This window comes from Corylus avellana, chromosome ca6 (genome assembly GCF_901000735.1).
Source record: "Corylus avellana chromosome ca6, CavTom2PMs-1.0".
Classification (NCBI taxonomy): domain Eukaryota; kingdom Viridiplantae; phylum Streptophyta; class Magnoliopsida; order Fagales; family Betulaceae; genus Corylus; species Corylus avellana.
The window spans coordinates 11,759,242-11,787,091 of record NC_081546.1 but is presented as its reverse complement, the minus strand read 5'-3'; the positions used below and the strand labels follow the sequence as shown (position 1 = coordinate 11,787,091).

At 35.1% G+C, this 27,850-nt stretch overlaps 2 protein-coding genes across 2 annotated transcripts in view; one reads left to right on the top strand and one right to left on the bottom strand.

Moving 5' to 3' along the window:
• Window positions 1-7,695: 7,695 nt before the first annotated feature.
• On the bottom strand, window positions 7,696-8,652 carry LOC132185186 (zinc finger BED domain-containing protein RICESLEEPER 1-like). The gene is made up of 3 exons (XM_059598991.1): window positions 8,374-8,652; window positions 8,062-8,307; window positions 7,696-7,953 (listed from the first exon to the last, which is right to left on the bottom strand). Exons 1-3 carry the CDS (start codon window positions 8,650-8,652, stop codon window positions 7,696-7,698), a joined length of 783 nt encoding a protein of 260 aa, XP_059454974.1.
• Window positions 8,653-22,786: 14,134 nt separating this feature from the next.
• Window positions 22,787-27,850, top strand: part of LOC132185185 (abietadienol/abietadienal oxidase) — a 6,781-nt gene continuing 1,717 nt past the window's right edge. The window contains exons 1-7 of the mRNA XM_059598990.1: window positions 22,787-23,338; window positions 23,468-23,617; window positions 24,451-24,699; window positions 24,882-25,047; window positions 25,265-25,386; window positions 25,562-25,689; window positions 25,982-26,104. Coding sequence (XP_059454973.1) covers window positions 22,787-23,338; window positions 23,468-23,617; window positions 24,451-24,699; window positions 24,882-25,047; window positions 25,265-25,386; window positions 25,562-25,689; window positions 25,982-26,104 — 1,490 coding nt within the window. The remainder of the gene's footprint in view (window positions 23,339-23,467; window positions 23,618-24,450; window positions 24,700-24,881; window positions 25,048-25,264; window positions 25,387-25,561; window positions 25,690-25,981; window positions 26,105-27,850) is intronic.

The window sequence follows — 27,850 nt, the reverse complement described above, 5'->3', positions numbered from 1 at the left end:
TGAGGCTGACTATACGCATTTCATAAGCAACTGAATCATTCTTCCAGAAAAACACATTTTCCTCATTACTGTTTCCAAAAAAGCCCATTCCACTCTATCATAGGCCTTACTCATATCCAGCTTGATCCCCATAAAACCCATCTAACTCCACATTCGGGTGTGCATTGTATGCAAGATTTCATATGCAGCTATTATATTATCAATTATCAACCTACTCGGAAGAAAAGCACTTTGATTTGAACTAATGATGTGGGGAAGCACCATCTTTAGCCGGTTAGCCAGAACTTTAGAAATTAACTTGTAGAGCACATTAAAAAGGCTTATTGGTCTAAAATCATAGACACAACAGGGATTAGCTTTTTTAGGAATAAGAGCAATATGTGTGGCATTAATACTCTCATCCATATGTAAGAAATTCAGAAATTGTAAAATTGCATTACAAACCTCCGGTCCAACAGTCACCCAATGTTGTTGGTAGAAACCAGCTGTGAACCAATCCGTGCCCAGGGCTTTTGAAGGTGCCATCTGACTAAGAGCTCTTGCCACCTCTTCAGTCGTGAATTTTGGCATTAGCTGATTATTCATTGTTGTAGAAGCCTTGCCTTTGATAGCAACATTGCACTCTGCTATGTACTGCGGCATTTCAGATTTAAAAAGATTCTGGTAGTAGCCAATGAAGGCTTTCTCTATTGTTTCCTAGGTATTGCATACCTGCCCAGCCTGATCTAGGACTTGCACAATCTGGTTGCCTTTCTGGCATTGCTTAGCACATGCATGGAAATACTTAGTATTTCGATCTCCATTCCGCAGCCATTCTTCTTTAGCCCTTTGCCGCCACTTGAGGTCTTCTTGCTCCATCAATCCATTCAGCTCATCTTTTAATGCTTTCTCATGATTCACATCTCTACTCGCCCCTAGCCTTTGTAGTTGCTCCAGTTCTTGAATTTTTTCCTGAATGAGCACTTTTATCTGTTGCACTGTCTTCCTCACCCACTTTTTAAGAATTCTTTTATAGTTTGTTAAATTCCCATGTACAATAGTCCACGGTTCTCATTCCTATTCTTCTTTCTCCACGACTATTGAACGACATCTCTATACTCCGCATGTTTGGACCAACTAGCTTCTTCCCGAAATGGTCTATACTTCTTGGCCCTACTGGTGTCATTGGAGAAGAATGCACATGTGTCCCCACCACACGAGACACTGCTTCTACGTGCCTGGGGCTACGACCATGTGGCATCATACTTTCCAAGCCTCTGGCCACGTTGCATGAGCGTTTGGCCTTGCATCATGAGACTTCCATTTCAAGCAAATTATCCTCCTGGGATTTTTCCATTAAACCCAATACTATCTTTTCCTTAATGGCGTCCCATTGGCCCACATAAATGTTCGAAGATTTTTCGTTGTCTCCCTCTGTTTGAATTTCATCCAAAATCTTCCTCCCTAAATCATGGCCCTGATTTTTGCCTTCCCTATGCCTCCTGGAATCCTTTGTAGTCGTAATTTGCTCAATTACCTCCTCGGATATTGCGTGATTTGCTTCTCCTATTTTCATGCCTCCAGGATCTGCAATTGCCTTATCTGGAACAACTAGGCTGGCATGCTTGTTGGAACTTCCAGATTCTCCCTTAGATGGCGCTTCAGTGCACCATGGTTGAACCCCATAGGTATGTCTTTCCGATCCTCTCCCTTCCTTTGAGGTATCCCTGTCGACTTTGGAACTAGTCTCCTCCTGCTTGTTGTCCTTATTCATCCCTTTGTATCGTTCACCACCTATCCCAAATCTTTTGGTTGGAGAGACAACCCTCAGCCACGGTCGAAACTGGTTATCCAAACCACTCCCCTGACTCCTCTGACTACCAATTCTCACACAACCATTGCTACCATGTCTGATGACACCACATTTGAAGCAAAACTAGGGTATCTTTTTGTATTGAAAAGCTACCCAGATCGACTTGTCGTTTCATTTTAGAACTCTTCCTCTTGACAGAGGTTTTGATAAATCCACTATGATCCTCACCCTCAGGTATATTCCCCCCAGCCCACACCATCTTCATTCATATTGACCTCTTCCACCATCCCAACTGATGCACCAATTTGATATCCTATCTCCTTCCCCATGCAGGTGAGTGGAATGTTGTATATACAGACCTAGAACGCCGCCTTATCAAACTCCAATTGGGTAGGTGGAGTTAGCCCGTTGATTGTGGTATTTTTGTGACCAAAAATATCAATTATAAAAATAACCACTCGCAATAAAACGAATCCCGTAGGATAGGGCTATATTGGGGGTGTCGAACCTCAAGGACTGTAGGGGTTTTATTATCCAAATTCAAAAGATTAAAATGAACTTAATTTAAAAGAGAATGATTTGTTTGTGTGAATTTAAAGTGCATAAAATAAACGAAAATAAAAGAAGTAAATATATGAGAGAGAGAGAGAGAGTGTGTAGGGTATTGACTTCACCTCTATCCACACAACAATGGTTAATCATAATTAATCCCAGAAATTCATTCTATGCAAGTTATAAATAAACAAGAAACTACCTTATTAAATAATAAGCATAAACTATCTTCGGTTGGCACGGATCGTCCACCTAACCACTAAGATGCGGTACGACCTGTCTTCCCTAGGTATAAATTATCAAATTCTTTAACAGGATACATACAATCAATGAATAAGTGTAACCCATCTTCGGTTGGCACGGACTGTCTACCTAAATTACACTAAACTAGGGTGTAGTACAATCCGTCTTCCCTAGCATGGCCTATCAAATCCTATTGATCATATGTCAATTAAACCCATTGTATAACCATCATCCTCATAATCACAGAAAACAAGAATGATTTGAGATCAATAAAAGTAAAATACTTTCTAACACAAGAGAAGAATTTCACAAATATTGATTTTGAAATTTAAGAACAATTGCATTTAATAATTAAGAACATAATCAAAAGGTAGCAATTCTCATAGTTATACAATCAACATGCATAAATTGAAAATCTAGAAATTAAATACAATCAAACCATTGTGCTTGAATAGGGTTACATCAACACCCCACGAAGGGGTTTAGCCGCTCATGATCTTCTAAGCTCCAACGACAAATTTCTGATTTCTAGCTCTAGGAAGCGGTGTCTTTTTTCTCAATGCTTAGAGGCCTATTTATAGGGCTTAGGAGAGTCCTAGAAGCCCTAGTAATCCTAGAAATTTTGGAGATTTAAGTCCAAGTCCAATTAGGATAAAGAAAACTTAAGTCCAAATCGGAATAGGATTCGCCCAAAATTGCTTTCCTATCTTGCGGGGCAATTTTGGCATTGCGGCGCTCCGAATTAGGAAAATGATATTTTAAAATGATTTGTAGAAATTTGAGTTAAATTTCTAATGCTGCTTGAATCACCTCAATTGGATATTTGAGCTGAAAGTTATGGCCAAAATACCGAGACATATGCAGAATCCAAATTTGAATCCAATCCGATTTTGACTCCAATTTGAGAAATTCCGAATTAATCCCTTCCTTTATTTGATTAAACTTAACCATGATTGGTTAAGTTTAACCATATCTTCTAGGTCTTCCCAATGTGTGCTTTTAAGCCCAAAATCAATGGAATTAATTGCATCTTTATTTATAACCTGAAAACAATAAAAACAAAACAAAATCAAACAAATAACGACGCTAAGGAATTAACATATGCAAATTAAGGAGTTTGAATGTGCAACATTCGGCGCTTATCACCCGTCAAAGTCCACCAAGGAGAATAACCATCCATCAAAGGTCCATGGCCTCCCTTTCATTACCCTAGATTTATCGCATGTGTGTTCAAACTCAATGAGGAACATATTAGTCGCCAAAGTTTTGAAAGACACCCATCCTGAGGGCTTCCATGCTCGAATCAAGGGTGTCTTAATAATCTCCTTTCCCACCGTCCGATATGCTAGAAGCTTTCCCACAATGCAGGAATGTCCCCGAGACACTAGATGTGCAATAGCTGTTTCATTTACTTTGACCTTTGACCTCCACGCTCTCCTTGTCCAGCAACGTAAAGTTCCCCCATAATTTTGACAAATCTTCAGCCGTATTACCCATCGTTTCCCCCACAGCGCTAAAAAGATTAAAACCGGCAGTTCAAGAATCGAAACTCCCACCTATATGGGTAGAGATATCACCTTCACCTCTAAGTTTCCGAAGAAGACTTAGAGAGAAGAAAAAACCGAGGGCCCGATAAATGTCAAGTGTCTTCTGGTCCTTTCTTCATTTTTATTTAATTAAGGCTTATTAAATTGGGGCCTTTTTAAAATTAATTATTTACCATGATTTGTTGCCTTAATTAATGATTATCAACGGTAAATCATCCCCATGGAGAAATGTTGAGACTTTAATTTTGAAATTTCAATCATCAGAAATTCATTACTTTCAGATTGTTTGCTTAATAAATTTAGGCAGTTGGATGGTTAATATGGATTATAGCTAGGGCTGGCAAAATGTGTTTGCCTGTTGGGTTCGTGTTCGACCCGATTACGACCCGACACATTTAACTTGACATGTTGAACCCCTGATAAGTGCCTAAATATTCATATTTTAGCCCTTAATTTACACTTGTTACTTGTTATGTTGTGCAATTTTATTTTCTTTTTGTGTTTTTGCAGGTCATTGAAGAAAGGAAAGCGTTTCTGAAAAAGTTCCAAGCTTAATGGGCAAATTGGGAAGACCTAGAAGATATGGTTAAGCTTAACCAATCATAATAGAGGACCTATATAATGTGGTTAAGTTTAATCAAATAAAGGAAATGATTAAATCGAAATTTCTCCAATTGGAGTCAAAATCGGATTGGATTCAAATTTGGATTCTGCACATGTCTCGGTATTTTGACTATAACTTTTATCTCAAGTATCTGATTGAGGTTATTTTTGTGGCATTGGAAAGCTAACTCAAAATTATACAAATCATTGTGAAATATCATTTTCCTAATTCAGACTTTTACTATACCAAAATCATCCCGTAATAAAACATAAATCTGGACGAATCCTATTCCGATTTGTACTAGGATTACTTCCTAATTGGACTAGAAGGCTGGACTCTGAATTTCCTAGGATTACTAGGGCTTCTAGGACTCTCCTAAGCCCTATAAATAGACCTCTAAGCCTCACAATTTAATACACAATTGAGGAGATACAATCTTTGGGGAGAGGAATTGGAGGCTACTTCAAGGAGTTGTTTTTGGTTCTTTCTTTTTCTTTTCTTTTTAGCTTAATTTTAATTACGTTTAACTAATTACTTCAGTAGGGCTAGATTGAAACCCTAATTATGTCTCTTTAATATTTCAGTATTGGCGCCTTTGTGATAATTATATTGTGATACTTAACTTGATTAATTCTTATTTTATTGAATTTCTCATATGCGTGTGATTGGTCATTTTATGCATGTGGTATGAATTAGTTATTTAAGTCAATTTGGATGATCAAGTCCTGGACATAATAGAGTGACAAAAGAATTTTCTCACGGGTTTTTGGATTAATCAACATGGAAAACTGGGAGTATTCACCCATGCCCTAGGCTCCATGTGTTTGTCGATTTTCATAGATTTATACTTTCTAAAAGAACAACTTAGTATACACCCATACTAAATTCTTTAAGAAAGAAAAGAATTAGAGCAGATACTCATGCCTAATTCGTTGCTTAGGGAGATCAATAGCTTAAAGAGTAAACACCCATACTCTTAGGTTATCAAACTTTAAGGCCTCGTTTGGTTCACGGAATGTCTAGTCCATTGGAAAAAGATTAGCTATTACTGGGAATAGAAGAGTGTGAAATAGATTAGCTATTCATATTCCTTTGTTTGGTTGTAACGCTAGAATAGACTAGTTAATCCTATTCCTTCATTTGGTATAATGCAATATGATGGTGAATACAATCATATTGTGATCAAATTTCCTAAAATACCCTTATAATACAAATACAATTTATATTATTAAGGATTTTCATTCTTTTTTTTTTATTATTATTATTTTAAACATAAACAACTTTACTACAACTTCTTTTTCTTTTTTGTTTTCAATTATGTCAGGTATGCGGCCTTTTTTTTTTTTTGGCAATTATGCTACAAAATTATTTATATAAAAAAAATATAGTTGGAGAAAACAGAATCAAACTCAATCTTGAAATCAAAAAAATATAGTTGGAAAATGTACAGAGAATCAAAAGAAATGTATAAAAAAAAAACATATTATATATTTGTATTTTATAAAAACCTTGCAGATTCTGTTTCTTCGTCAAAGAAAAAAAAAACTTAGAAAAAAGAGATAAGGAGAAACAGAATAAAAAAAAATGTACATAAATAAAAAGACAGAGAAACGGAGAGAAGAAAATTAGAGAGAAACGGTACAAAGAATCAAAGGAAATAAAAAATAGAATTAAAAAAAAAAAAAGAAAAAAAGAAAAAATAAATAAAAGAAGAGAAACGGTACAGAGAAAGGAGACAGCATAGAAAAAAAAAATCCGTTTGCACTTGTAGAAAAACTGTATCAGAAGAATCAGAGAGAAAATAGAAAGAGAGATAGAAAAAGAGAGAGAACGAAATATAGAGACGGAGAAAAGAGAAACATATATATATATATATATATATATAGAGAGAGAGAGAGAGAGAGATATATATAGAAGAATCAGAGAGAGAGAACGAAATCAAATCCCACAAGTGGGGTTTTTTGTGGCAATTTACACAATTAATTTAATTCCACATGAAAGGATTAGCGAAACCACTCTTTTTTTAGTGGCTTAGCTAACCTTGTGTGTATGAGATTAGTAGTCTTATGGGAATAGACTATTCCCTAGAATAAAGTGTTACCAAACAAAGGACTAGCTATACCTAGTGTTAGCTAGTCCAATCCAATGGTCTATTCCGCAAACCAAACGGGGCCTATGTATTCATAATATGATTGGAACATTGACATATTGTTATATTATTGAGCATGATTAGTGGTGGATATCAAAGCCCTACCTTCTCATTTATTTTTATTCCTTTTTCATAGTATCAATTTCGTGACAAAGTTGATATTTAATAATTCTAAGCAAAATCAACAATCATCGTGGAAAAGATCTCGTACTTGCTGCACTATACTATCGTTTGATTTTGTGCACTTGCGAGTAAAACTTACCAATTATTATCTACTAATTTAGGTAGTATTTAGCACAACAAGTTTTTGCAACCCGAACACGACACAATTTATAAACAAGTAACATGACACAAACCTGTTTATATAAACAGGTCGTAATCGCGTTGTGTTACCCATTCATAAACCGACCCGACCCGACCCGAATGACCAATATTATAGTTTTTAACCTTTTATAGCCATACCAAAATGGTTTTTTTTTTTTTTTTTTTTTTAATCAGTCTTTCCTTTACTTCCTAAATAAAATCCTCAAAAACAATAACCAAAGTTACCAAACCATCAAAGTGCAAAGCTTACAAAGTTACAAACCATCAAAGGGCAAAGCTTACAAAACCAAAATTAAAACCAAAGTTAAAACTATACGATTTCCGTTGTGAGAGTAACTTCTTCTGACTCATCCAACTTCATCTCTATGTGTACTATATCAAAACATAAATAAGTAATTAGTGTTATTATAGTGTAGAGAAAAAAAAATACAAGATTAATGAATTAAATATGCAAATAATTAATATTACCTTACTCTCCATATAACTAATCCCTAGTAAAAACTAGTGCCTCGACAATCACACGCCCACCAACTGTAAAAGTGGATTCTGAGGTAACAGTAGAAATAGGAATACTCAAAATATCATGAGCTACCGCAGCTACTTTAGGATAACGTAATTTATGTACTTTCCAAAATTCAAGAATGTCAAGCTTTACATTGCTATCAAGCCTAGGTTCTTGTAAATAGGATTCCAATTGACTCTTTTGTGAAGTAAGATCCAACCCACCAAATGTTTCAAATTCCTACATAAAAAAATAAAGAATATCAATATAATTTACTAAGTGGTTAAGAGTATATTTATTATATACTAATAGTACCACATAATTCACTAAATAAACATATAATTTTACCTGCATCATTCTGTTAGGCTTGACACTTGCATTGTGATAATTTTTTAGAGCAGATGTGGTGCTTGAAGATGAAGTTGTAGGAGAACTACTATATTCCATAAAAAGATATGATAATTTATCACGAACATGCTTCACCTGAGTAGAGCCTTCCATTCCATAAATTTTTGTATAGCAAAAACGTACTATATCAAGCTTGTAACGAGGATCCAAAATAACTGCTATGGCCAACACTGAACTGAATTGTGACTGATATTTCTCAAATTTTTAGAGCATTTTAGTTGCCATTGATCGTTTATACTCATCTTCACTCACATATTCTTCCTTTAAGGATACAGAAATACTCGAAACCGCAGGACAGTAGAAGTTGGTTGTGGGATATTTTGTACTAGAAATTTCACAGGTAGCAATGTAAAAGCTACACAAGAAACTGCTAATATTTTCCATCTTTTCCCACTCAGGTGGAGTAGGGCAATGCTTAAAGCTTGGCTCAGTCATCTCTAAATAACTAAAAGCAAGTCGATAATGAATGACACTCACAAGCATAAGATATGTGAAATTCCATCTGGTTGACACATCTTTTTCTAGCCCCATTTTACTATCTATTGACATTTGATTCACAGCTTGAATAAACTTTTGTTTCCTCACTTGTGATCCTCTAAGATATTTAACACAATCATGAACCTTTTGTAGAGCACCATCAATCTCTTCCAAACCATCTTGTACTATCAAATTAAGAATATGTGCACAACAACGGAGATGAAAGAATTCACCAAAACAAACAAGGGCTTTATTAATGTTCAAGAGATCTTTTAAATGGCCAACAAAAAGATCATTGGAAGAAGCATTATCCAATGTGATAGAAAAAAGCTTGGACCCCCACTCTTGTATCATATTCTGCATCTTTTCACACAAAGCTATTCAAGTATGCGGTGGGGCCATGAATGAAAAGTTCAACACCTTTTTTTGTAAGATTCAATTTGCATCAACAAAATGGGCTGTGACACATATATACCCATCAGTTGTCAAAGTAGTCCACAAATAAGATGTTAAAGAAATCCTCCCGCAACAACAATTCAACATAACTTTAAGCTTTTGTTTTTCACTTGCATACATCTTACTCAAATCAGCCTTAACAGTGTTTCTAGATATAAGTTGTACACCATTACGCAAGTACTGCATCGATTCTCTTACACCTTCATACTCAACATATCGAAAAGGCAAATCATGTTTAATAATCAATGCAACAACCAATTCTCTAAATCTTTAAGGATCAAACTTAGAGGAAATTACTGACATACGTCCATGACTTCCAGATAATAGCATTTGCCCAATGTCAGGAGTGCCTTATCTAAACTACAAAACAAACAAGGCATGCAAGAAATTAGACACAAAACCACAATCTCTTACCCAAATGCAAACAAACCCAACAAATCCATTAATATCACAACCAATCTTTACAAAAAAAAAAAAAAATCCCATAAAAGAGAAGGAGCTACCTGGAGGCTAGAGGTAGTAGTAGACGGAGAGACCGACGGAGCGTGAACTGGTGAGGCCCATGGGGGGCTAACTGCTGAGGGCGTGAGAAAGAGAGATAGAGACGGGGAGAGTCGAGAGACCAAGAGAGAGAGAGAGATAGAGCGATCAGAGCAAAGGCCGTGAGGGTGTCGGTGTCGACTGTCTAGTGGAGTTTGAGACCGTGTCATAAACAGAAGGGGCCTGAGGTGAGGGCCGTGAAAGTTGAGAGTCTTGAGACAGAGAGAGGGGTTTGAGAGCTTGGAAGGGGCTTTTGTAATTCCTGTGTGCAGTGGGCGGCACAAGAGAGGGCAAGAAACTTAATGCTTTTAGGTTTAGATGTTTAATAAAAAGAAAAAAAAAATACGGGTCAAACGTATCAACCCGCGAACCCGGTGGGTTGACATGACATGACCCGTTTACTAACGTGTCATAAACGTGTGACCCGTTTACGACCCGAACCTGTTTAAGCCCAACCCTAACCTGAATTTTACGTGTCTTGTTCTTGTCGGGTTCGCGTGTCACGGGTTAAATTGCCAGCTCTAATTATAGCTGTAGAGCATTGACTACACTGGAAATTATTATGTGTTTCGCACGCACGATGATTCATTTGCTTCAACCACCATTATTAAATCATGCAATACTTAGCAATAGCTAGTTTAAATCAACGCTCGAGATTGCTACATCGAGCGGCGTGGAGCAAACTTCACCTAGACGCACCTGTATAGGATTTATTTCCTTTATATGGATTACTTTTTCCAACGCATACTTCAAGCTCACATTTTCCAATGTAGAGAGATTTGATATTGGTTGTGCGATCAAATCCATTTAAATCTAAGTCGTTTGTTATGTGTTTATGGAATACAACTGTAATGCACTTTTATCAAGGAAAAATTATATGGTGTGTGAATTACCCATGAGATCACTCTTGTTGATATGATCCAACGCCCTAAATCGAACGTTATAATTGATGATGGTGATCAACGGTCAAGATAAGACATAATAATTTCTTTTTTTACATAAGCGCATAGAGGATGTTTTCTATTCTCTTTCTCTTGAAGACGGCTCCTCAGTTCCTAGCAAGTTGCAAGTAATATTCTTCCTTATTTCAAGGAAAACATAGATTTCTCAACAAAAAAATCCAAAGAAACGCAGTGATGAAATCTACCTATTGATTTCCCTTCCCCAATTTCATATTATGGCTGTAGAGTTTCTACATGATCTAGTTTGTAAATCCACCCGTTCGAGATTGCTCCAGCTTTTTGAAGAAACCGAAACCGAAACCACTTACTTCTGCTTTTGCTACTTCGTTTTTCTCTTCATCTTTTTCTGATTCATTCATTTCTACAAAAAAGAAAAAAAAGAAAAAAACTATGGCATTAGGAGAGCCCTTGATGATGCGGATGAGAAGGAGGGTTTTTTTTTCTCTCTCTCTCTCTCTCTCTTACAATCTGATTAGCCGAGTGCTTGATAAGGCACTCGACTTGACTAATGGACGAGCTCGAGCTCTCACAAGGTTTTTCCCTTGGTGAGCCGAGCCAAGCTAGGATTCCTAAGCTCGTCATGAGCTAGAGCTTTTGTATAATGTGAACAAGCCGAGCTCGAACAAGCATTACCCGCCCAAGCTCGGCTCGTTTACAGCCCTAAGTGTGGAGATAAGAAGGCTAAGGACCATTTGATCATGTTGATACCATAGGCTAAACGAATGGGGACCCATTACATACTCTGTGACAAGGACCAGGAAAAATATTGGCCTATATGTGAGGGAGGGTGTTGAGGTATAATCCCAGATGGCTTGTGAACAAGACATTGGACATGTTTATAAGGAATTTGCAACACTTTCCTATAGAACCAGTTTTATGAGATGAGTTAGGCCAACAAATTTCTTCATCTTGCCTTCTTATCCATCAACAAAATAGGTGTGTAGAATGCAAGCATCGCCACATCATTGAAACTACCCTAGCCTTGATTACCGATAGGTCTATCCCCGAAATTTTTTGGGTTGAAGCTTGCCAAATGTCTTGTTATCTTATCAATAGGATGCCTACACCTATTTTACAAAATAAATCTCCCTATGAAAAATTGTTCCACACCATTCCCAAGTATAATTTTCTATGTGTTTTTGGTTGTGCTTGCTACCTTCATCTAAGACCCTACAACAAACACAAGTTTGAAATTCGTTCTAAAGAGTGTGCCTTTTTGGGTTATAGTCCTTAACACAAGAGATACAGGTGTTTTCATCATCCTTCTCAAAAAAAATTTATCTCTAGAGATATAGTTTTTGATGAAAATAAATTCTCTTTTGCCCTCAATATTCCCACATCCCCTTGCACTCCTACGTGCTCCATACAAAATCATCTCCCTCAATTCTTATCCAATCCAAGTCCAACTATATCACCTCTAGTGTTAGACTTATCTCCACAACCATCCTTATCCAATTCAAGTTCAACTACACCACCTCTAGCGTCAGACTTATCTCCACAACCATCAAATTCCCACATGTCTCCTACTCCCACGTCAACTCCAAGCCTATCTCCACACCATTCGAATTCAATTTCTCTACAACCACCTCAATCATCTATTCCAAATCCAAATCAATGTTCTCCTAGGCGTGACACTGATTCCTTCCCCAACCGAACTCATACAATGACAACTAGGGCACAAAACCGAATCCATTGCATTAAGGAATTTACGGATGGGACTGTCAGGTATCCTATTCCTCATGCACTACTAACATTGTCTAGTGATGCAGCTTTACTAGAACCCACATGTCACTCATCAGACATGAAAATTCTAGAATGGAGACATGCCATGCAAGATGTGACGACCCGCCTGATAAAACATGATTTACAAATTTTCTTTTAAAAACTGATAACCCACAACTAAGCGGATTATCACAGTGGCATGACGGTACTGTAGTATGCCATGAACTCATGCATTAACGTGATTGACAATATAATGCTTCACACATAGCTACATGCATCATCAATGATTCATTAGAGTTCATATCTTTACAGCAAAATATAAATAACATTAGACATACATAACACATTTGAGTTGACAAATACATCTATGTGAATAAAGTTTTACATACAAAAGAATGGCTATACAAAAGTTTCACATGTGACATGAGCCATATACAAAATACTAATGTCTAAGAGGACTATTAACTAGTCCAACAAAATATGCACCCAATGTATCTAGGCCTCAGACACCGTAGTAACCCAGATACATAGCCATTGGGTCATCATCTATGGTCCTTACACCTGCATCAACAACATCGTCTGCACCACGGGAATCACCACTACCCATGATGCAGGCGGATTTTATGAGCTCAACGTCTCCATGACATAGAGACGCTCAGCAATATGGAACTTACTAGTTTTTCAAAATGAGCCAACAAATCCCATCTAGAACATATGTTCTTATATATTATATAGCCTAGTTACACCTATAGACATGCATTCACTATTTTGGGTGAACAAAAGTTCATAAGCATAACTAAGCAATAAAACATATCGAAAGTCATCATGCATCATCTATCCGTAATGATATACATATGCATGGTTACATCTCCCGTCTCATATATATACTGATATGTTTAGCATAAAAATCATCATATAAAAGAATCATAAATCATCATATGCAACCATTCATAACGATATGCATATGCACAGTTACATCTCCTACCTCATATACATACCGATACGCCTAGTAAAACTCATATAAACAAATCATCATCATTGTACATGCTATGTTCATGCTTATGTCAACAAATCCTTGAACTCAAATGCTATCATAAATCTTGTCATAAAATCATAGAATCATGCCATAAACCATGCAGTCCATCAAAATACTCATAAAAACATAATCATTATATTATCTTGTAAACCCATAAAAGCTCAAAGAAACTGTTCATCAAACAATCATCAAAACATCTCATAAAACATCTCATGAAATTAAACATCATCAATTCATCAAAGTGTCAAAAATCATGTTTTATATCAAGTAATGTTGGCTCGAAGTCAAATGGCTATATTTCTCCTTAAACACATTTTAAAACATTAAAACAAAGTATTTGTTGCCGAGTAAGTAAAATACCTACAATAATCTGCTTCGGTTCTCTTGAAGAACCTTGACCTACTTGTGAGTACCTAAACATTTACATGGTAGATACCTCATTAGACCCTATTCTAGGCTCAACACATCAACCCTTACCAAGATAATTGAACTACACAAGTACCTCATACCACAAGGGAACCCATAGCATGCTAGGGTTTCCATTTGACATAATTTTTGTTTATAACACTAACCCATAGAGATCTTGAGGGTTAGACACTTCAAAACACTCAAATCAACACTTAGTCAAAAACTAGGGTTTTGGGTCTTACCTTGATCTTTGACGAAATTCGAAGTTCCAAATCACGAAACTTCAAACCAACGCTCAAGGAATATTTAGAAGTCCTCTAAACACAAGAATACCAAAAAAAATTGAGATATTAAGCAAAACCCCTAAAAATCTAACTCAAATTAAGAAAACTTAGGGTTTATGGACTTACCATAAACCAATCAATATAAACGACAATCTAACGCCAAGAAACTCATTCCCAGCGTTGGATTTGACTTGGAGACCTCTAAAAACCAATACCTAAGGTTTGGGTGTAAAACCTAGGTAAGAGAAGAGATAATTTCGGATGAAGGAGAGAAAATGGGAAGAAAATGAGCTAAAAATCGTGTTCATCTCTTATATACCCACGTTATGTCTGGACACGTTAGTGGAATGTCCGGACACACAAAATTCCCTGCCTCACGTGTCCCCAAATTCGTTCGGACACGCAGGGAACACAAGTCCCCCTATCAAAGTTATCAGGACACACTAATGCCATGTGCGGACACCACTATGAAACTTTGCTTCCATGACCATTTTCCAGTTCAACTTCACCATGAGGCTTCAACATTTAAGCAAATGTCTTTCATACTTTTATATGTCTATTTACTTCAAGTTTACATTGTAAATAAAGAAATACCCCCCATTTGGACTCAAATAAAAATACTAAAAAATCAAACTCCCATTAGATTAAAATCTAAAAATCCAGTTTTAGTACAAATTATGATTTTCGGTAGCTGACAAATGGCCCATAGAAGTTCATCAATGTAAACCCTTTTATAAAATCGCATAAAATCACAGTTGACTATCTAATGTATGAGCAACAAAAAAGGGTAAAAATTATCTCAAAAATATCAATAAATGAAAATCTCATTTTCAAACTTAGCCAAATTCGGACTTTAACAGTTTTCTGTGGCATCTTCTATTTGGCCTACGACCCACGTGTTTAACTTCTATTCTTTACTTAAGCTTGATTAACTTTTAATTAATTATCTTGAGTGTTACACAAGCTGAATTTGATGCCTTGTTACACAATAAAACTTGGACTCTTGTATCGTCATCTACTACAAGTAATATAGTGGAATGCAAGTGGGAATTTAAATTGAAAAGGATAGAGGATGGTTCAATTGAAAGACACAAGGCACGACTTGTTGCAAAAGGATTTTATCAACAAGTTGTGATTGATTTTGGGGAGACTTTCAGTCCAGTTGTAAAGCCTACAACCATATGTATAGTTATTTCTATTGCTTATTCGGCTAGTTGGTCTATGCGCCAAATAGATATTCAGAATACCTTTTTCCATGGAGTTCTCTCTGAAGAAATTTTATGAGTCAACCCCAAAGATTTGTTCATCCGACATTCACATCTCATGTCTGCAAACTAGATAAAGCTCTATATGGATTGAAACAGGCACCTCGTGGTTGGTTCTCAAAACTAAGAGCTTGTTTGCCATAGACCCAAAACGAGCTTCTAAGGCCTGAAAAGCCCGTTTAAGAAAAGATAGAGTCGTTTGGTAAAATTCTTTTAATGGGCTTTTGAGGTTTCAAACGCTCAAACCCACGTTTGAGCCAAAGCTGGATATTGAGGCTTTTGCTCAAACGGACTTTTGGAAGAAAGGTGCGCCGCAATTTTATGTTTAATGAAATATATGCACCTACAAATATACACTTACGAATTTCATATAATGACAACCATACCCATATATAAGCATCTCTTCCCAAACCTTCGATTTGTCCTTCTCGTTGCCGCGGTTGGAGCTGCTCCAGAGTGAGGGAGATTTAAGTAGAAATTGTTGATCCTGTCGCAGGTGAGTTATAGCTCCGTTTGATTTTGCTTTTGCTCATCTTTTTTTTTTTTTTTTTCCTAATAAAACACATATCTTGACATTTATACTTTCAAAACACATATAGGAAAAATATAGACGAAGATCGAATAGTATAGAGAATAGAAGGGAAGAAGATAAAGGAGAGATAACTGGGTTTGCGAGTAATTAAAGGTTTTGGGCGTGCGTCATAGAAGAAGGGTTTGAGGGTGAGACAATGATAGAATGAGAGATAACTGGGTTTAAGAGTGATTGAAGGTTTTGGGCGTGCGTGATAGAAGATGGGTTTGAGAGTGAGACATGATAGAAGGGTTTTAGCATGGCTTTGAGCGTGAGACAGTGAAGACGAGCGTGCAGCATGGGGGAAATGTGCTGCATTGGGGCATGTGGGTGGGGGGAGGGGGGTGGTTTGCTGTAGTGGGAAACCCCCCACATGGGTTCTTCTGCCTAAAAAAAAAAAAAAAAACTCGGAAACACCCCACTGCAGCATGCTACATTTTTTTTTTTTAAAAAAAAAAAAAAAAAAAAAAAAAAATTGCCCTAATTTCCTGCATAATTATCCCACATGGGTTCTCTGCCAATATTCTCTGCCAAAAATATTGGTTCTTTGCCAAAAAAACTGCCCCAATAGCTTGCATAATTATCCCACTAGGCTAGGTGTGCGTTGGAGTGAGTGCAATTTACTGTCATAAGTGCAAATGTATGACATTTGTTTATTCTCCTTTGCAAAACTTTCCATAACATGCTCATTATATATATATGAAGCTTATGAAGGGGGAGAATGACAATGGCATGGGAAAACAATTAGTTCACGTGAATTATTTAATGTTTTTTCTGTTGCAGAAACTTGATTCCATTATTTTTTGTTGTTGCCCTTCTGTTTGATGGACATGCATATTATTCATGTAAATATGAATTTTTGCATTCTATCAGTTGATCACTTTAAACAAATTTTTAATTGTTAATAGTGTTTAACATATTTTTTTATTTATAATTTTATGAGCTTATTTATTGTGTGACAAACATGAGTAAAAAAAGTCAAAGCAACGTTGCTGCTGCTACTGCAAATACTCAGATAAATAAAGTAGTTTGGACTTAAAAAATGTTAGAAGATTATCTTGACATATGTATTACTGAGATTCATGCTGGTAACTGACGATGAACACATTTCAATAGGATAAGATGGAAAAATGTGATTGATAAATTTAATGAAAAATGAGTTAAAAAGTGTGTTAAATACTTTGAAGTGTTTAATACTTAAAAATGAAAAAAAAAAAAAATCATTACCAACCTTTAGGCCCTTATTGAAAAACATGTGATGATTTCACGTAAAAGGACATATATTTGGTGTCACATAATGATTTTTTTTTTTTTTTCGGCCTATACTAAAAAAAAAAAAAACATTACATGTCCTTTATTGTCATTTTTGCAATTAAAAACATTTTTTTAGTTTTGTTTCCAAACATCAGTAACATAAAAAAAACACTTAAGACATTCAGTTACCAAACATGTAAACAGCTTTTCAGTAATAGCACTTTTGCCAAAAGCTCACAGGCAATAGCTCTATATCCAAAAGCTCTATTTTTCACCGCAATCCCAAACAAGCTCTAAGTGGTAAGCTATTGACTCTTGGATTTGTTGCATCCAAGGCTGATCCATCATTGTTTATATATAAAACTGCATTTCTTATAGTGTTCATACTGATTTATGATGACGACATCATCATCACGACTTCAATTCTATTAGCCATTGATGATCTCCTACATCATCTGTGAAATGATTTCGTTGTCAAGGATCTTGGCTCCCTAAACTATTTTTTAGGCGTCAAAGTTCTTCAACTTCAAATTGTAATATTACTCTCTCAACGACGGTATATTTTAGACCTTCTCAAAAGCACGAATATGTTAGAGGCAAAACCAATTTCATCACCTATGTTGTTATCTCATACCCTCACGGCATTTGAGGGAGATCCAATTGAGGATCCATCTATGTTCAGAAGTACGGTTGGCTCATTACAATACTTATCACTTACACGACCTGATTTGGCTTTTCCAGTTAATCGTGTATGTCAATTCATACATCTCCCTACAAAACTTCATTGTTAAGCCGTGAAACATATACTATGTATCTCAAGCATACGGTGTCCCATGAGTTACTAATCACTCATAGTTCCTCTCTAATGTTACAAGCTTTCTCATATGCAGATTGGGTTGGACGCCCCGATGATCGTAACTCTACAAGTGCTTATTGTTTTTTTTTTTTTTTTATCTAATTTAATCTCTTGGTGCTTTCATAAGCAACGTACAGTGTCTCGTTCAACCACAGAAACTGAGTACAAAGCCCTTGCAAACATGTCGGCAAAACTCTCATGGATTCAGTATTTACTACGTGATCTTGGTATGGTACTTCAGTCTCCACCAAAGTTATGGTGTGACAATATTGGTGCAACTTATCTCTCTGCTAATCTGGTATATCACGCAAGAACGAAGCACATCGAAATTCATTTTCATTTTGTACGTGATAAGGTTGCAAATAAATCTCTTGAAGTTTGTTTCATTCCTCGTTCTAATCAATTAGCGTATGTGCTTACCAAGCTTATTGTCTCCACTAGATTTCAACTACTTTGTTCCAAGTTAAACGTGCATTATCCCACGTTGAACTTGTAGAACGATATTGAAGCTACGCATGAAGTTAAACTACAATCCAAGTGCAACTCAAACTCAAGAGATAAGAATAAGAAGATAAATAGAAAATCAACTGTAATGTGATCATAAGTGTAGTGTGATAATGTTGATAAGCTAGAATAGAAGTAAGACTCACATACTTAACTTTACAGTTATCTTGTAATCATTATACATATGAATGAAAACCCAATCAATGGGTAAGGAGAAAATTACGTTAATTACGTGTTTCTACACTCTGAACGAGGACATCACTCAAAGAGCCCCTTGTATTCCTTTAATGCCATAAGAACACTTACATTGGTTTATATATGCATATTTTTATGCAAAATGGTTAATCAAAACTCACTTATCTAGTTTAGCTAGTAAGTTTTAAAAGACACCATACATCATATTATCTATATTTTTATCATTTAAATATTATTTTTTTATTTTTTTTTATAAGAGTTGTATTTTTCTTAAAGATCATATTTTTCAACTTTTGGAAAAAGAAAGATGCGGAGAAAAAGAAATAATATATTAATAAGATAGATGTGTAAACAATGCATACTACATATAGAGGTGCATTGCTATTTGACTGAATTCAATATAGAATATACCATTTTCGTCTCATAAAGATGGTATATTCTATATTTACAGGTTTTCGAATTACTACGTGAGCAGCTCTGGTAGAGGCCCAACTCCGGATCGTGTACATCAAGTTGATTGGATGCTTGGAAAATGTACGCAACATATATAATATTTTTCGATGAATCTTGCTGATATCATCTCAAAGATATATCCTCACCAATTCATCTTAGTTTCCACCCACAAATTGTTTCCCATCACCCAGAAAAACAAGAACTATGTGTCGACAAATGGGTATATATATATACTATATGGGACTGGGATATAAATTATAAGATCCCCAAGAAAAAAAAAAAAAAAATCTTGCACAGACCCAATAAATAAAAAATAAAAAAAAAGAAATAAATAACCAAAAATTAAAAAAGGCATGGAAGGCATAACTTGTAAAAATTACATTTGGTCTCAATCCATCTAGAAGAAATAAAAAAAAAAAAAAAAATAGAAATATAAATCTGTATGTATAGATTCTTACGTTTGTTTAATTTTTCCAAGCAGTGTAATCAAACGTCATCGTTTTAATAATTTTTTTAATACTCTGCAGATTCTCAGAAAACATACAATAAAATTAGAAATGTGAACAAGCATATATACATTTAGTCGTGTTTTATTTTTATTTATATATATATATTATTACTATAAGAATTAATGAGAAGGTGTTTCCTGTACTCTTTCTGACTTTTTCCTAGTGTGCCCCTTTGATAAAATAATTAATTTGATACAAAAACCAACAGCTGGAAGGGTAAATAAATGAATAGATTGAAATATGCTTGGCTGGCAGTGGCTGGCATGTTGTGATCTAGATATGAATCATTATATTATAGCTAATATTTATTTGGCAAAGTTGCGGCAGAAATTCAGGGCCTTAATTCTTGGAAAGAGCCTGAAAACTAGCCTTCAACTGCCTTTACATCTTTGACCTGATTAGTGGCTCCATAATGTACAACACACCTCTTGTCTTTTCAATATATGGCAATCACAGTTTTGTCCCCGTAAATTTGATATAAACCCAACATATATAAAAGTAGCAGATTATAGTTGAAATGTCTCATTCGTTTAATTAAATGTGTTCGATTAGAGTTAATCTATATTATCTTATATACATGCCTTGACACGATCCTTCACTCGACACTCGACATATAAGGTTGATAATTTTTGACGCGATACGCAAATTCCACATAAATCTAATACGAAATTAACGAATTAAGGTTAAGAGGTTTGATTTATTTAATAATCTTATATTCATGTTTCAACACGAATCAAATTCGACATACGAACAAGAATCCATCGACAATCTTACTCCAACCAAAAGGGATAAAACAGTCAAGGTGGGTTGCTCGAAGTAGTATTGGTGATTAATTAAATTGTCCAAAGCCGCATCTCATTCTTGAGCTCCAAAACTGGTGGATGTGCTTGGTATTCAAAGGAATAAAGTTGACAAGTCGAATAATAGTATATTGCTTATAAATAAATAAAACACATAAAGAAAGTGAGTCAAATTAACTTGTGTGAACTTGATGTTGGTCATGAGGATATCTCTTTAACTTGAAGAGCACTCACCTGATTTTAGGCTTTTACAGTTGAAAAATACAGTTATAAACTTTAAATTCACCCAGAAAGGACTATTTTGGCACATAGTAAATAAACCCATCTCACTTTTCCAAGAATAAAACCTTTCTAAAGCTTACTACTAGAGTTGGTGGCCCGTTGGTTTCAGGGGCATTCCTACTAGGTTTGGATGATGCAAGGGCATGTGTTCGACTCTCGAATATGAAAATTTTCTTGCCTATTTGTATTATCTCACTTGAATTTTATTGATGCTCTGGTAGGACAGGCGATTAAGCTATGATTCGATTGGTTTTGATGGTGCACCTGTGCTTTTCGCTGTCTAAGTCCCTCCTGAGCAGTCCCCGCGGGTTGGTGCTTTCATGCATGGTCACACCTAGGTAAAATAATCACAATTGGTCTCTCCTTTCAACCTTTTTTGAATTAAAAATAAAAAATAAAAACTCTCTAAAGCTCATTAGGGAGATACAAATTATTACCATTTTTAGGAGCTAGGTCACTCTGTTTCGACAAGATCATGATATATTTCCCTTTGTAGATGTTGAAATTTCGCTCGATCTATGACGGATAAATGATCATCAGCTATCCTTCATAGCAAGGTATTTCAAGCTCTTTTCACTAGGGGTGGGCAAATTAACCGATTACCGATTACCAACCGATTGCCGACTTTAACCGAACCGACATTAACTGTAACCGATAGTTATCGGTCGGTAATCGGTTAAAAATTTTATACCGATAAGCTTATCGGTTGGTAATCAGTTGGTTAAAATTTTTTTATCGAAAAACCGATATGACCGATATGACCAATAAGCTATTTTAATTTTTAATTTTTTAGAATTTTATATTTATTATTGTAGTGGATCAATATAAAAAAAAAGCTTTAATAAGGTATTTTAGCCAAAAATATACTCTAAAATAACTAATTTTTAATAAGCTATTTTAGGCTTTAGCCCAACAAAACATATTTGGACCTCCAAAACAATTAATTTTTGGCTCAATTAGCAACCAGTAAAAGCCCAATAAAAAGCCCAAACCGATTTAACCGACCGATTAACTGATTACCGATATGACTGATAATTTTCGGTTAACACTTCTTATCGGTCGGTAATTGGTTAGGATTTGGTTAAACGATAGCTTATCGGTTAACCGACCAATAAGCCCATTAACCGGTCTTAACCGACTGATACCCTTACTTTTCACCACATTATGTACATGGATAGAGGCAGAGTTTGGTATAGGAAGGAGCCAATAGGCAAAATATATATATATATTACCTTATAATTTTTTTTTTTTTCCTTGTGTTGGGGGAAATGGCCTACACCGGCCACCCCCTAACCCCGTCACTGATTACGTATCTTTCCCTATTCTTTTCTTTAAAGGAGTTTCTCATCACCTTGTCTTACCAAGAAGATTGAGCTTACAAAAAGATAAAGACTTCTCTATGTGATAATAAAGTAATGTCACTCTTCACACATATTTTACACTGGTAACGTGACATGTAAAGTCACGTCAGTTGGTGTAATACATGAGCGTGAAGAGTAGCATTAGTCTTAATAATATTCTTTATATTTGAAGTAAACGTTCTCTTCCACGAGGAAGTTTTCTATATTCTTTTTTTAGCTAGATTAACAATAATCTTAGTATGCATAATAAGCTATAGTACTAGAAAGGTCATTCTCTTAAAGAACTGTGTTACTTACAGATGTGAACATAATATATATGTTGATCATATCTTGTAGAGAACGATATAATTAATTTTATATTTGGAACTTGATATATATATATAGTGCAATGACCAAGTCCCTAGAGTATAGCTTACAAAATATATTATAAATTAGGAAATCCTGCAACATGGCTCTACTATATATATATATATATGTGTGTGTGTGTGTGTGTGTGTGAAACTTAAATTATGTCAACGAAGCTTCTCTGCATTTTTTTATTGTATTTTCAACCGGCAGAAATGCTGTATAAGCAATTTATAAATTATTATAACTCACTATAAATATGATAAGCTTTTCTGCTGTGAGGTTTCAGAGCTCTCTGATCTCTCTGATCTCTCTCTCTCTCCCTCTCTCCCTCTCTCCCTCTCTCTGTCTCTCTCTGCCATTTTTTTCTGAAAGAAAAAAAAAAATGAGAGAAATATATTCAGGAGAATGGGTTTTTATGGCTACAATGCTATTGTTCATTGTTTTTCTCACAAGAATGATATTTCAGATGAAGACGGCTGCAGAGAAGAAGAGAACACACAGGCTGCCGCCGGGAAGAAGAGGGTGGCCGGTTGTCGGCGACAGCATCAGCTGGTACCATGCTGTCGCGAGTTCTCATCCCCCCAGCTTCGTTGAAGAGCAGGTGAAAAGGTTTGGGAAGATATTTTCATGCAGCCTGTTCGGAAAACGGTCGGTGGTGTCAGCCGACCCGCGCTTCAACCGATTTGTAATGCAAAACGAAGGGAAATTGTTCCGGTCGTGCTATCCGAAATCTTTCAGAGATTTGGTCGGGAAAAATGGGGTGATCACTGTGCAGGGAGAGCAACAGAGGAAACTGCATGCAATTGCCTCCAATATGATGCGTCTGGATAAGCTCAAGTTCCATTTCTTGAAAGATATTCAGATGGTTATGCGTCAAACTTTCAGGAATTCCCACGAGAATCAAGTTGTTTTCCTGCAGGATGTGTGCCGAAAGGCAAGTGACTTTTGCATGATGCACGTTAATTATATTAATGGTTACATTATATATATATATATATATATATATATATATATATATATATATATATATATATAATATAATTTTATTGGTTATATTATATAGGTGGCTATAAATCTAATGGTAAATCAGCTATTGGGAGTTAGAAGCGACGAAGAAGTAAATGAGATAGCTCAATTGTTCTCTGACTTTGTGGATGGCTGTCTATCTATACCAATAAACTTGAAGGGTTTTGCTTATCACACTGCCATGAAGGTAATTAATTATGAAAATACTTGTCCGATTGCTTAGGAATGTTCACGTGACATGTTTTAAATGATTTATTTATGTTATATGTTTTTGGAAAATTATTATTTAAAATACATTACAATCTAAATATAAAATAAATATGATATATAAGTGTTAAGAATATATAATGATAGAGAGTTAATAAAATAAAAATAGTGACTCTGGAAGCTGAAGTAAAAAATTAACAAGTGACAGCCATTTCGTTGAGAAAAGCTTTAAAAATGCGTTCAAGGCCCGAGGTATACAATACAAGTGATGTTACAGGATCTTAGTTCTTATAGAAGCAATATTATAATATTGCTATATATATATATATTGAACTTTCAGTTCCAATACGAGCAATATAAATAAAAAATTTCAGAGATTGACTGTTAGATCTTTGAAATGACAAAAATATCTTTTCTATGTCTTTGGGAAAACTTCACTTTCTATCTTTTTGTGAAATATATTTTTAAAATTTAAAAATTTACAAATATTAGCGACCGCGCCAGACCTACGGTGTGGTCATGGGTTAATCATGAGTATTTTGAATATTAGTGACCGTGCCAGACCTACGGCGTGGCCATGGCCGGTCAATTATGAGTATTTTGAACATTTTAACAAAAAAAAAAATAGTGAAATTAGAAAGGAAATACTGTGTTTTAAGAAAACCACTTTATACTTCAAGGGGTGCAAGAGAAATTTCTCCTAAATCTTTTGAGCAATACAAATTTAAGAAAATGTTTCTCCATTCTATTCTCGATCATATATATATGTTTCTGAATTTTGTATGAATATTGTAATTAATATGGTTTGAACAGGCAAGGGAGAAAATCATAAGCAAGATAAAGAAGATAATTGAGGTGCACAGAGAAGAAGGTGCACCAGAAGGTGGTAGTGGTGTACTTGGAAGACTGCTAGAAGAAGAAGAAGAAGAAAGCTTACCCGACGATGCGGTGCCGGACTTCATTATCAATCTTCTCTTCGCCGGCAACGAAACAACTGCTAAGACAATGCTTTTTGCTGTTTATTTCCTCACTCACTGTCCCAAAGCAATGAAGCAACTTCTGGTACAATACAATAATCTTATAAATTCAAAACAAACATCATATCATAGGATTCGTATGTTTTGACTCTTTTTTGTTGCATTTATTGTCATTGTTACACTTTATTTATACCTGCTATATGGAGAAAGAACAAATCTATTATTGAAATATTCTAACATTTTTATCACATTTTCTTGCCTAAACAGGACGAACAAGATAGTCTGAGGAGTCGGTGTAATGGAGACGAACTTCTTACGTGGCAGGACTACAAAGCCATGTCCTTCACTCAATGTGTTATCGATGAAACACTTCGTCTTGGGGGTATTGCAATTTGGCTAATGAGGGAGGCAAAAGAAGATGTTAATTACCAAGGTAATTTCATTTTTATTTTATTTATTTCTATATATATATTGATTTTGAGTTTCTCTTTCCAGCTAGAAATTCTGTATTTTCTCAAACACAAGAACCAATATGTCATGAAACATTTTATTTGATAGTCATAGGTTGGTTATATTTCCTCTTTAGATTTTTTTTTTTTTTTTTTCACTTTTTGATATAATTTATGAATAATATAATGTTGTATTTGCAGATTATGTTATTCCCAAAGGATGCTTTGTTGTTCCATTTCTTTCGGCAGTTCATTTGGATGAGAACGTGTACGAGGGAGCTCAAACATTCAACCCTTGGAGATGGATGGACCCTCAAAATGAGGTTTGTCTACATATATAATATATTGGAATTACTTAATCTTGTCTTCTTCTCAAATTAATTATCCTTAATTAGCACAAAAAATAAAATAATAATAATAATAATAATAAACAGTTGGATATTTATGCTGGAATATATTTTCCTTCAATTTAATTTAGCAACGAAATTTGAAATGAAGGAAAAGAGAAACTGGAGAAGTAGCCCCGTCTATGCTCCCTTTGGAGGAGGTGCAAGATTTTGTCCAGGAGCAGAGTTGGCTCGCCTCCAAATTGCTTTATTTCTCCATCACTTTGTAACTACTTACAGGTTGGGAATCTATCTTTAATCTCTAATTAAAATTTTGTTACAAAGTGCACTTGGTAGTATGATTTTAAACCAAATTATAGAAAATGTAACGTTCGAGACTGTGTTTTTTAAAAACGTACTATTTTAAGTGAAAAATTACACTTTTAAAGACCAAACTGAGATTTCATCAAACGCTTAATTCCATTTTTAAATCATTCAAACCCAAAAGGATGAGTAATATTCTTTCTTTTACTCTATTTCAAAAGGTAAAAGATGTAATACATTATATATATAATTTATTGGATGTTGTCAGGTGGACCCAACTTAAGGAAGATCAAATGTCCTTCTTTCCCTCGGCTCGATTGGTAAATGGCTTCCAAATCTGCTTGACTAGACGGCATGATGAACAAGCTAGCCAGATGAAAGTGAAAGATTTGTAATTTTTTTTTTTTTCTTTTGTATTTTCATCATACCATATTACTTTTCCATGATTTGTAAATTCTGTTACTCAAACTCTCATCATAAACTCTCGTGCATCTTATAATATCCAGTAAAGAGTTTAAATTCATGTGCAAAAATTATTATATATGGATTATTGTACTGATCACTTAAAAATTGTCTTTGTTTTTGGGGAATGAGAGAGTGATGGGGTGACAAATAAAATTACTTTTCTAACTCATATAAGACTTTGGAAACATATATGCGACTGATTTGCCAACATGCTACTCTTCTTATTCCATATGATAAACCACTTTAATTTGTTCTAAAAGTTTATGATACAATGTAGCGTGTGCAAGGTTGAATCTGCCACTACAATGAAAATTGGTTTTTGTGGCGTTTTTTAACCTAGCATTTAGAATAGGACAGTGTTTTAAATATTTATAGATATTTGGTAATATTTTAAATGAGTTAAATGATATTTTTTCTAGACTGGTTTGGAGGAAATTTTTGTCCTTTAGAATAAATGCCAGGTTTTATAAATTTTGGTGCCATATTTTTTTTTAATGCCAAATAACTACTTGGCATTTAGAATAAACGCCAAGTTATAAGGTTTTTTAGGCATAAGTTTTTTAAATGCCAAGATAAAATATCATTTTTGCTGTTAATTTTTTTAGCGCCAAAACACTACTTGGCGTTTATAGCAAACCCCATTAAAAAAGAAATTTTCTTTGCATTACACATATAAACCATGGGGATAGACCTTGTCCTTGCAAGACATTGTTGGGATAGTACACCAAGAGAAGTGATAAACGCTGAATGTTGCACATTCAAGCCCATTAATTCGCATATGTTAATTCCTTAACAATGTTATCTTTTTAATTTTGTTTTGCGTTCGTGTTTTTAGGTTTTAAATGAAAGATGCAAAAAACTCCATTGAAAATTGGGCTTAAAACACACTTTGAGAGTATTTTGAAGGCCTGGGATCGAGCACACAAGTAGAAGGGCTTAAGCGCCTCAGCATCTGAGCTCGAGCGCACCATTCCTTGGGCTCGAGCGCACATGGGTCCCTAAATTTGGCAGAAGTCCAATTCTACCTTGGAAAGGGTTTTGAGTCTCCTACTTGGACTAGAAAATTGCCTACATTTTTTATAGGACTTTTAGGGTTTTTAGGGTTTGTTTGCTCCCTATAAATAGGCCTCTAATCATTGAAGAAACATGGCTAGCTTGGAGCAAAATTTAGAAAATAACTTCTCGGAGGTTGGAAGAGTTGAAGAAAAGAAGATCATGGTAGGAGGCCATCTTAGTAGAGTCATGAGTGGCAAAATCCCTCGTGGAGCATTGATGTAGCCCTATCCAAGCACAATTGTTTAATTGTATCTTAATTTAGAGATTTTCTTCTTATGCATGATAGTTGTATAATCTAGAGGATTGCTACTATTTGATATTGTTCTTAAGATTTTAATGCCATTGTTCTTAATTTCAAAACTCAATATTGGTGAAATTCTTCTCTTGTCTTAGAAACTTTTTACCTTTATTGAACTCAAATCATTCTTGTCTTCTGTGATTATGAAAATGATGATTATGCAACGGTTTTAATTGACACATAATCAAGAGGGATAGGTCATGCATAGGGAAGACGAATTGTACTACACCTTAATTTAGTGTAATTTGCGTGGACGGTTCGTACCAACCGAAGATGAGTTATGCTTATCCTTGATTGTGTGATGAGAATCAACAAGCA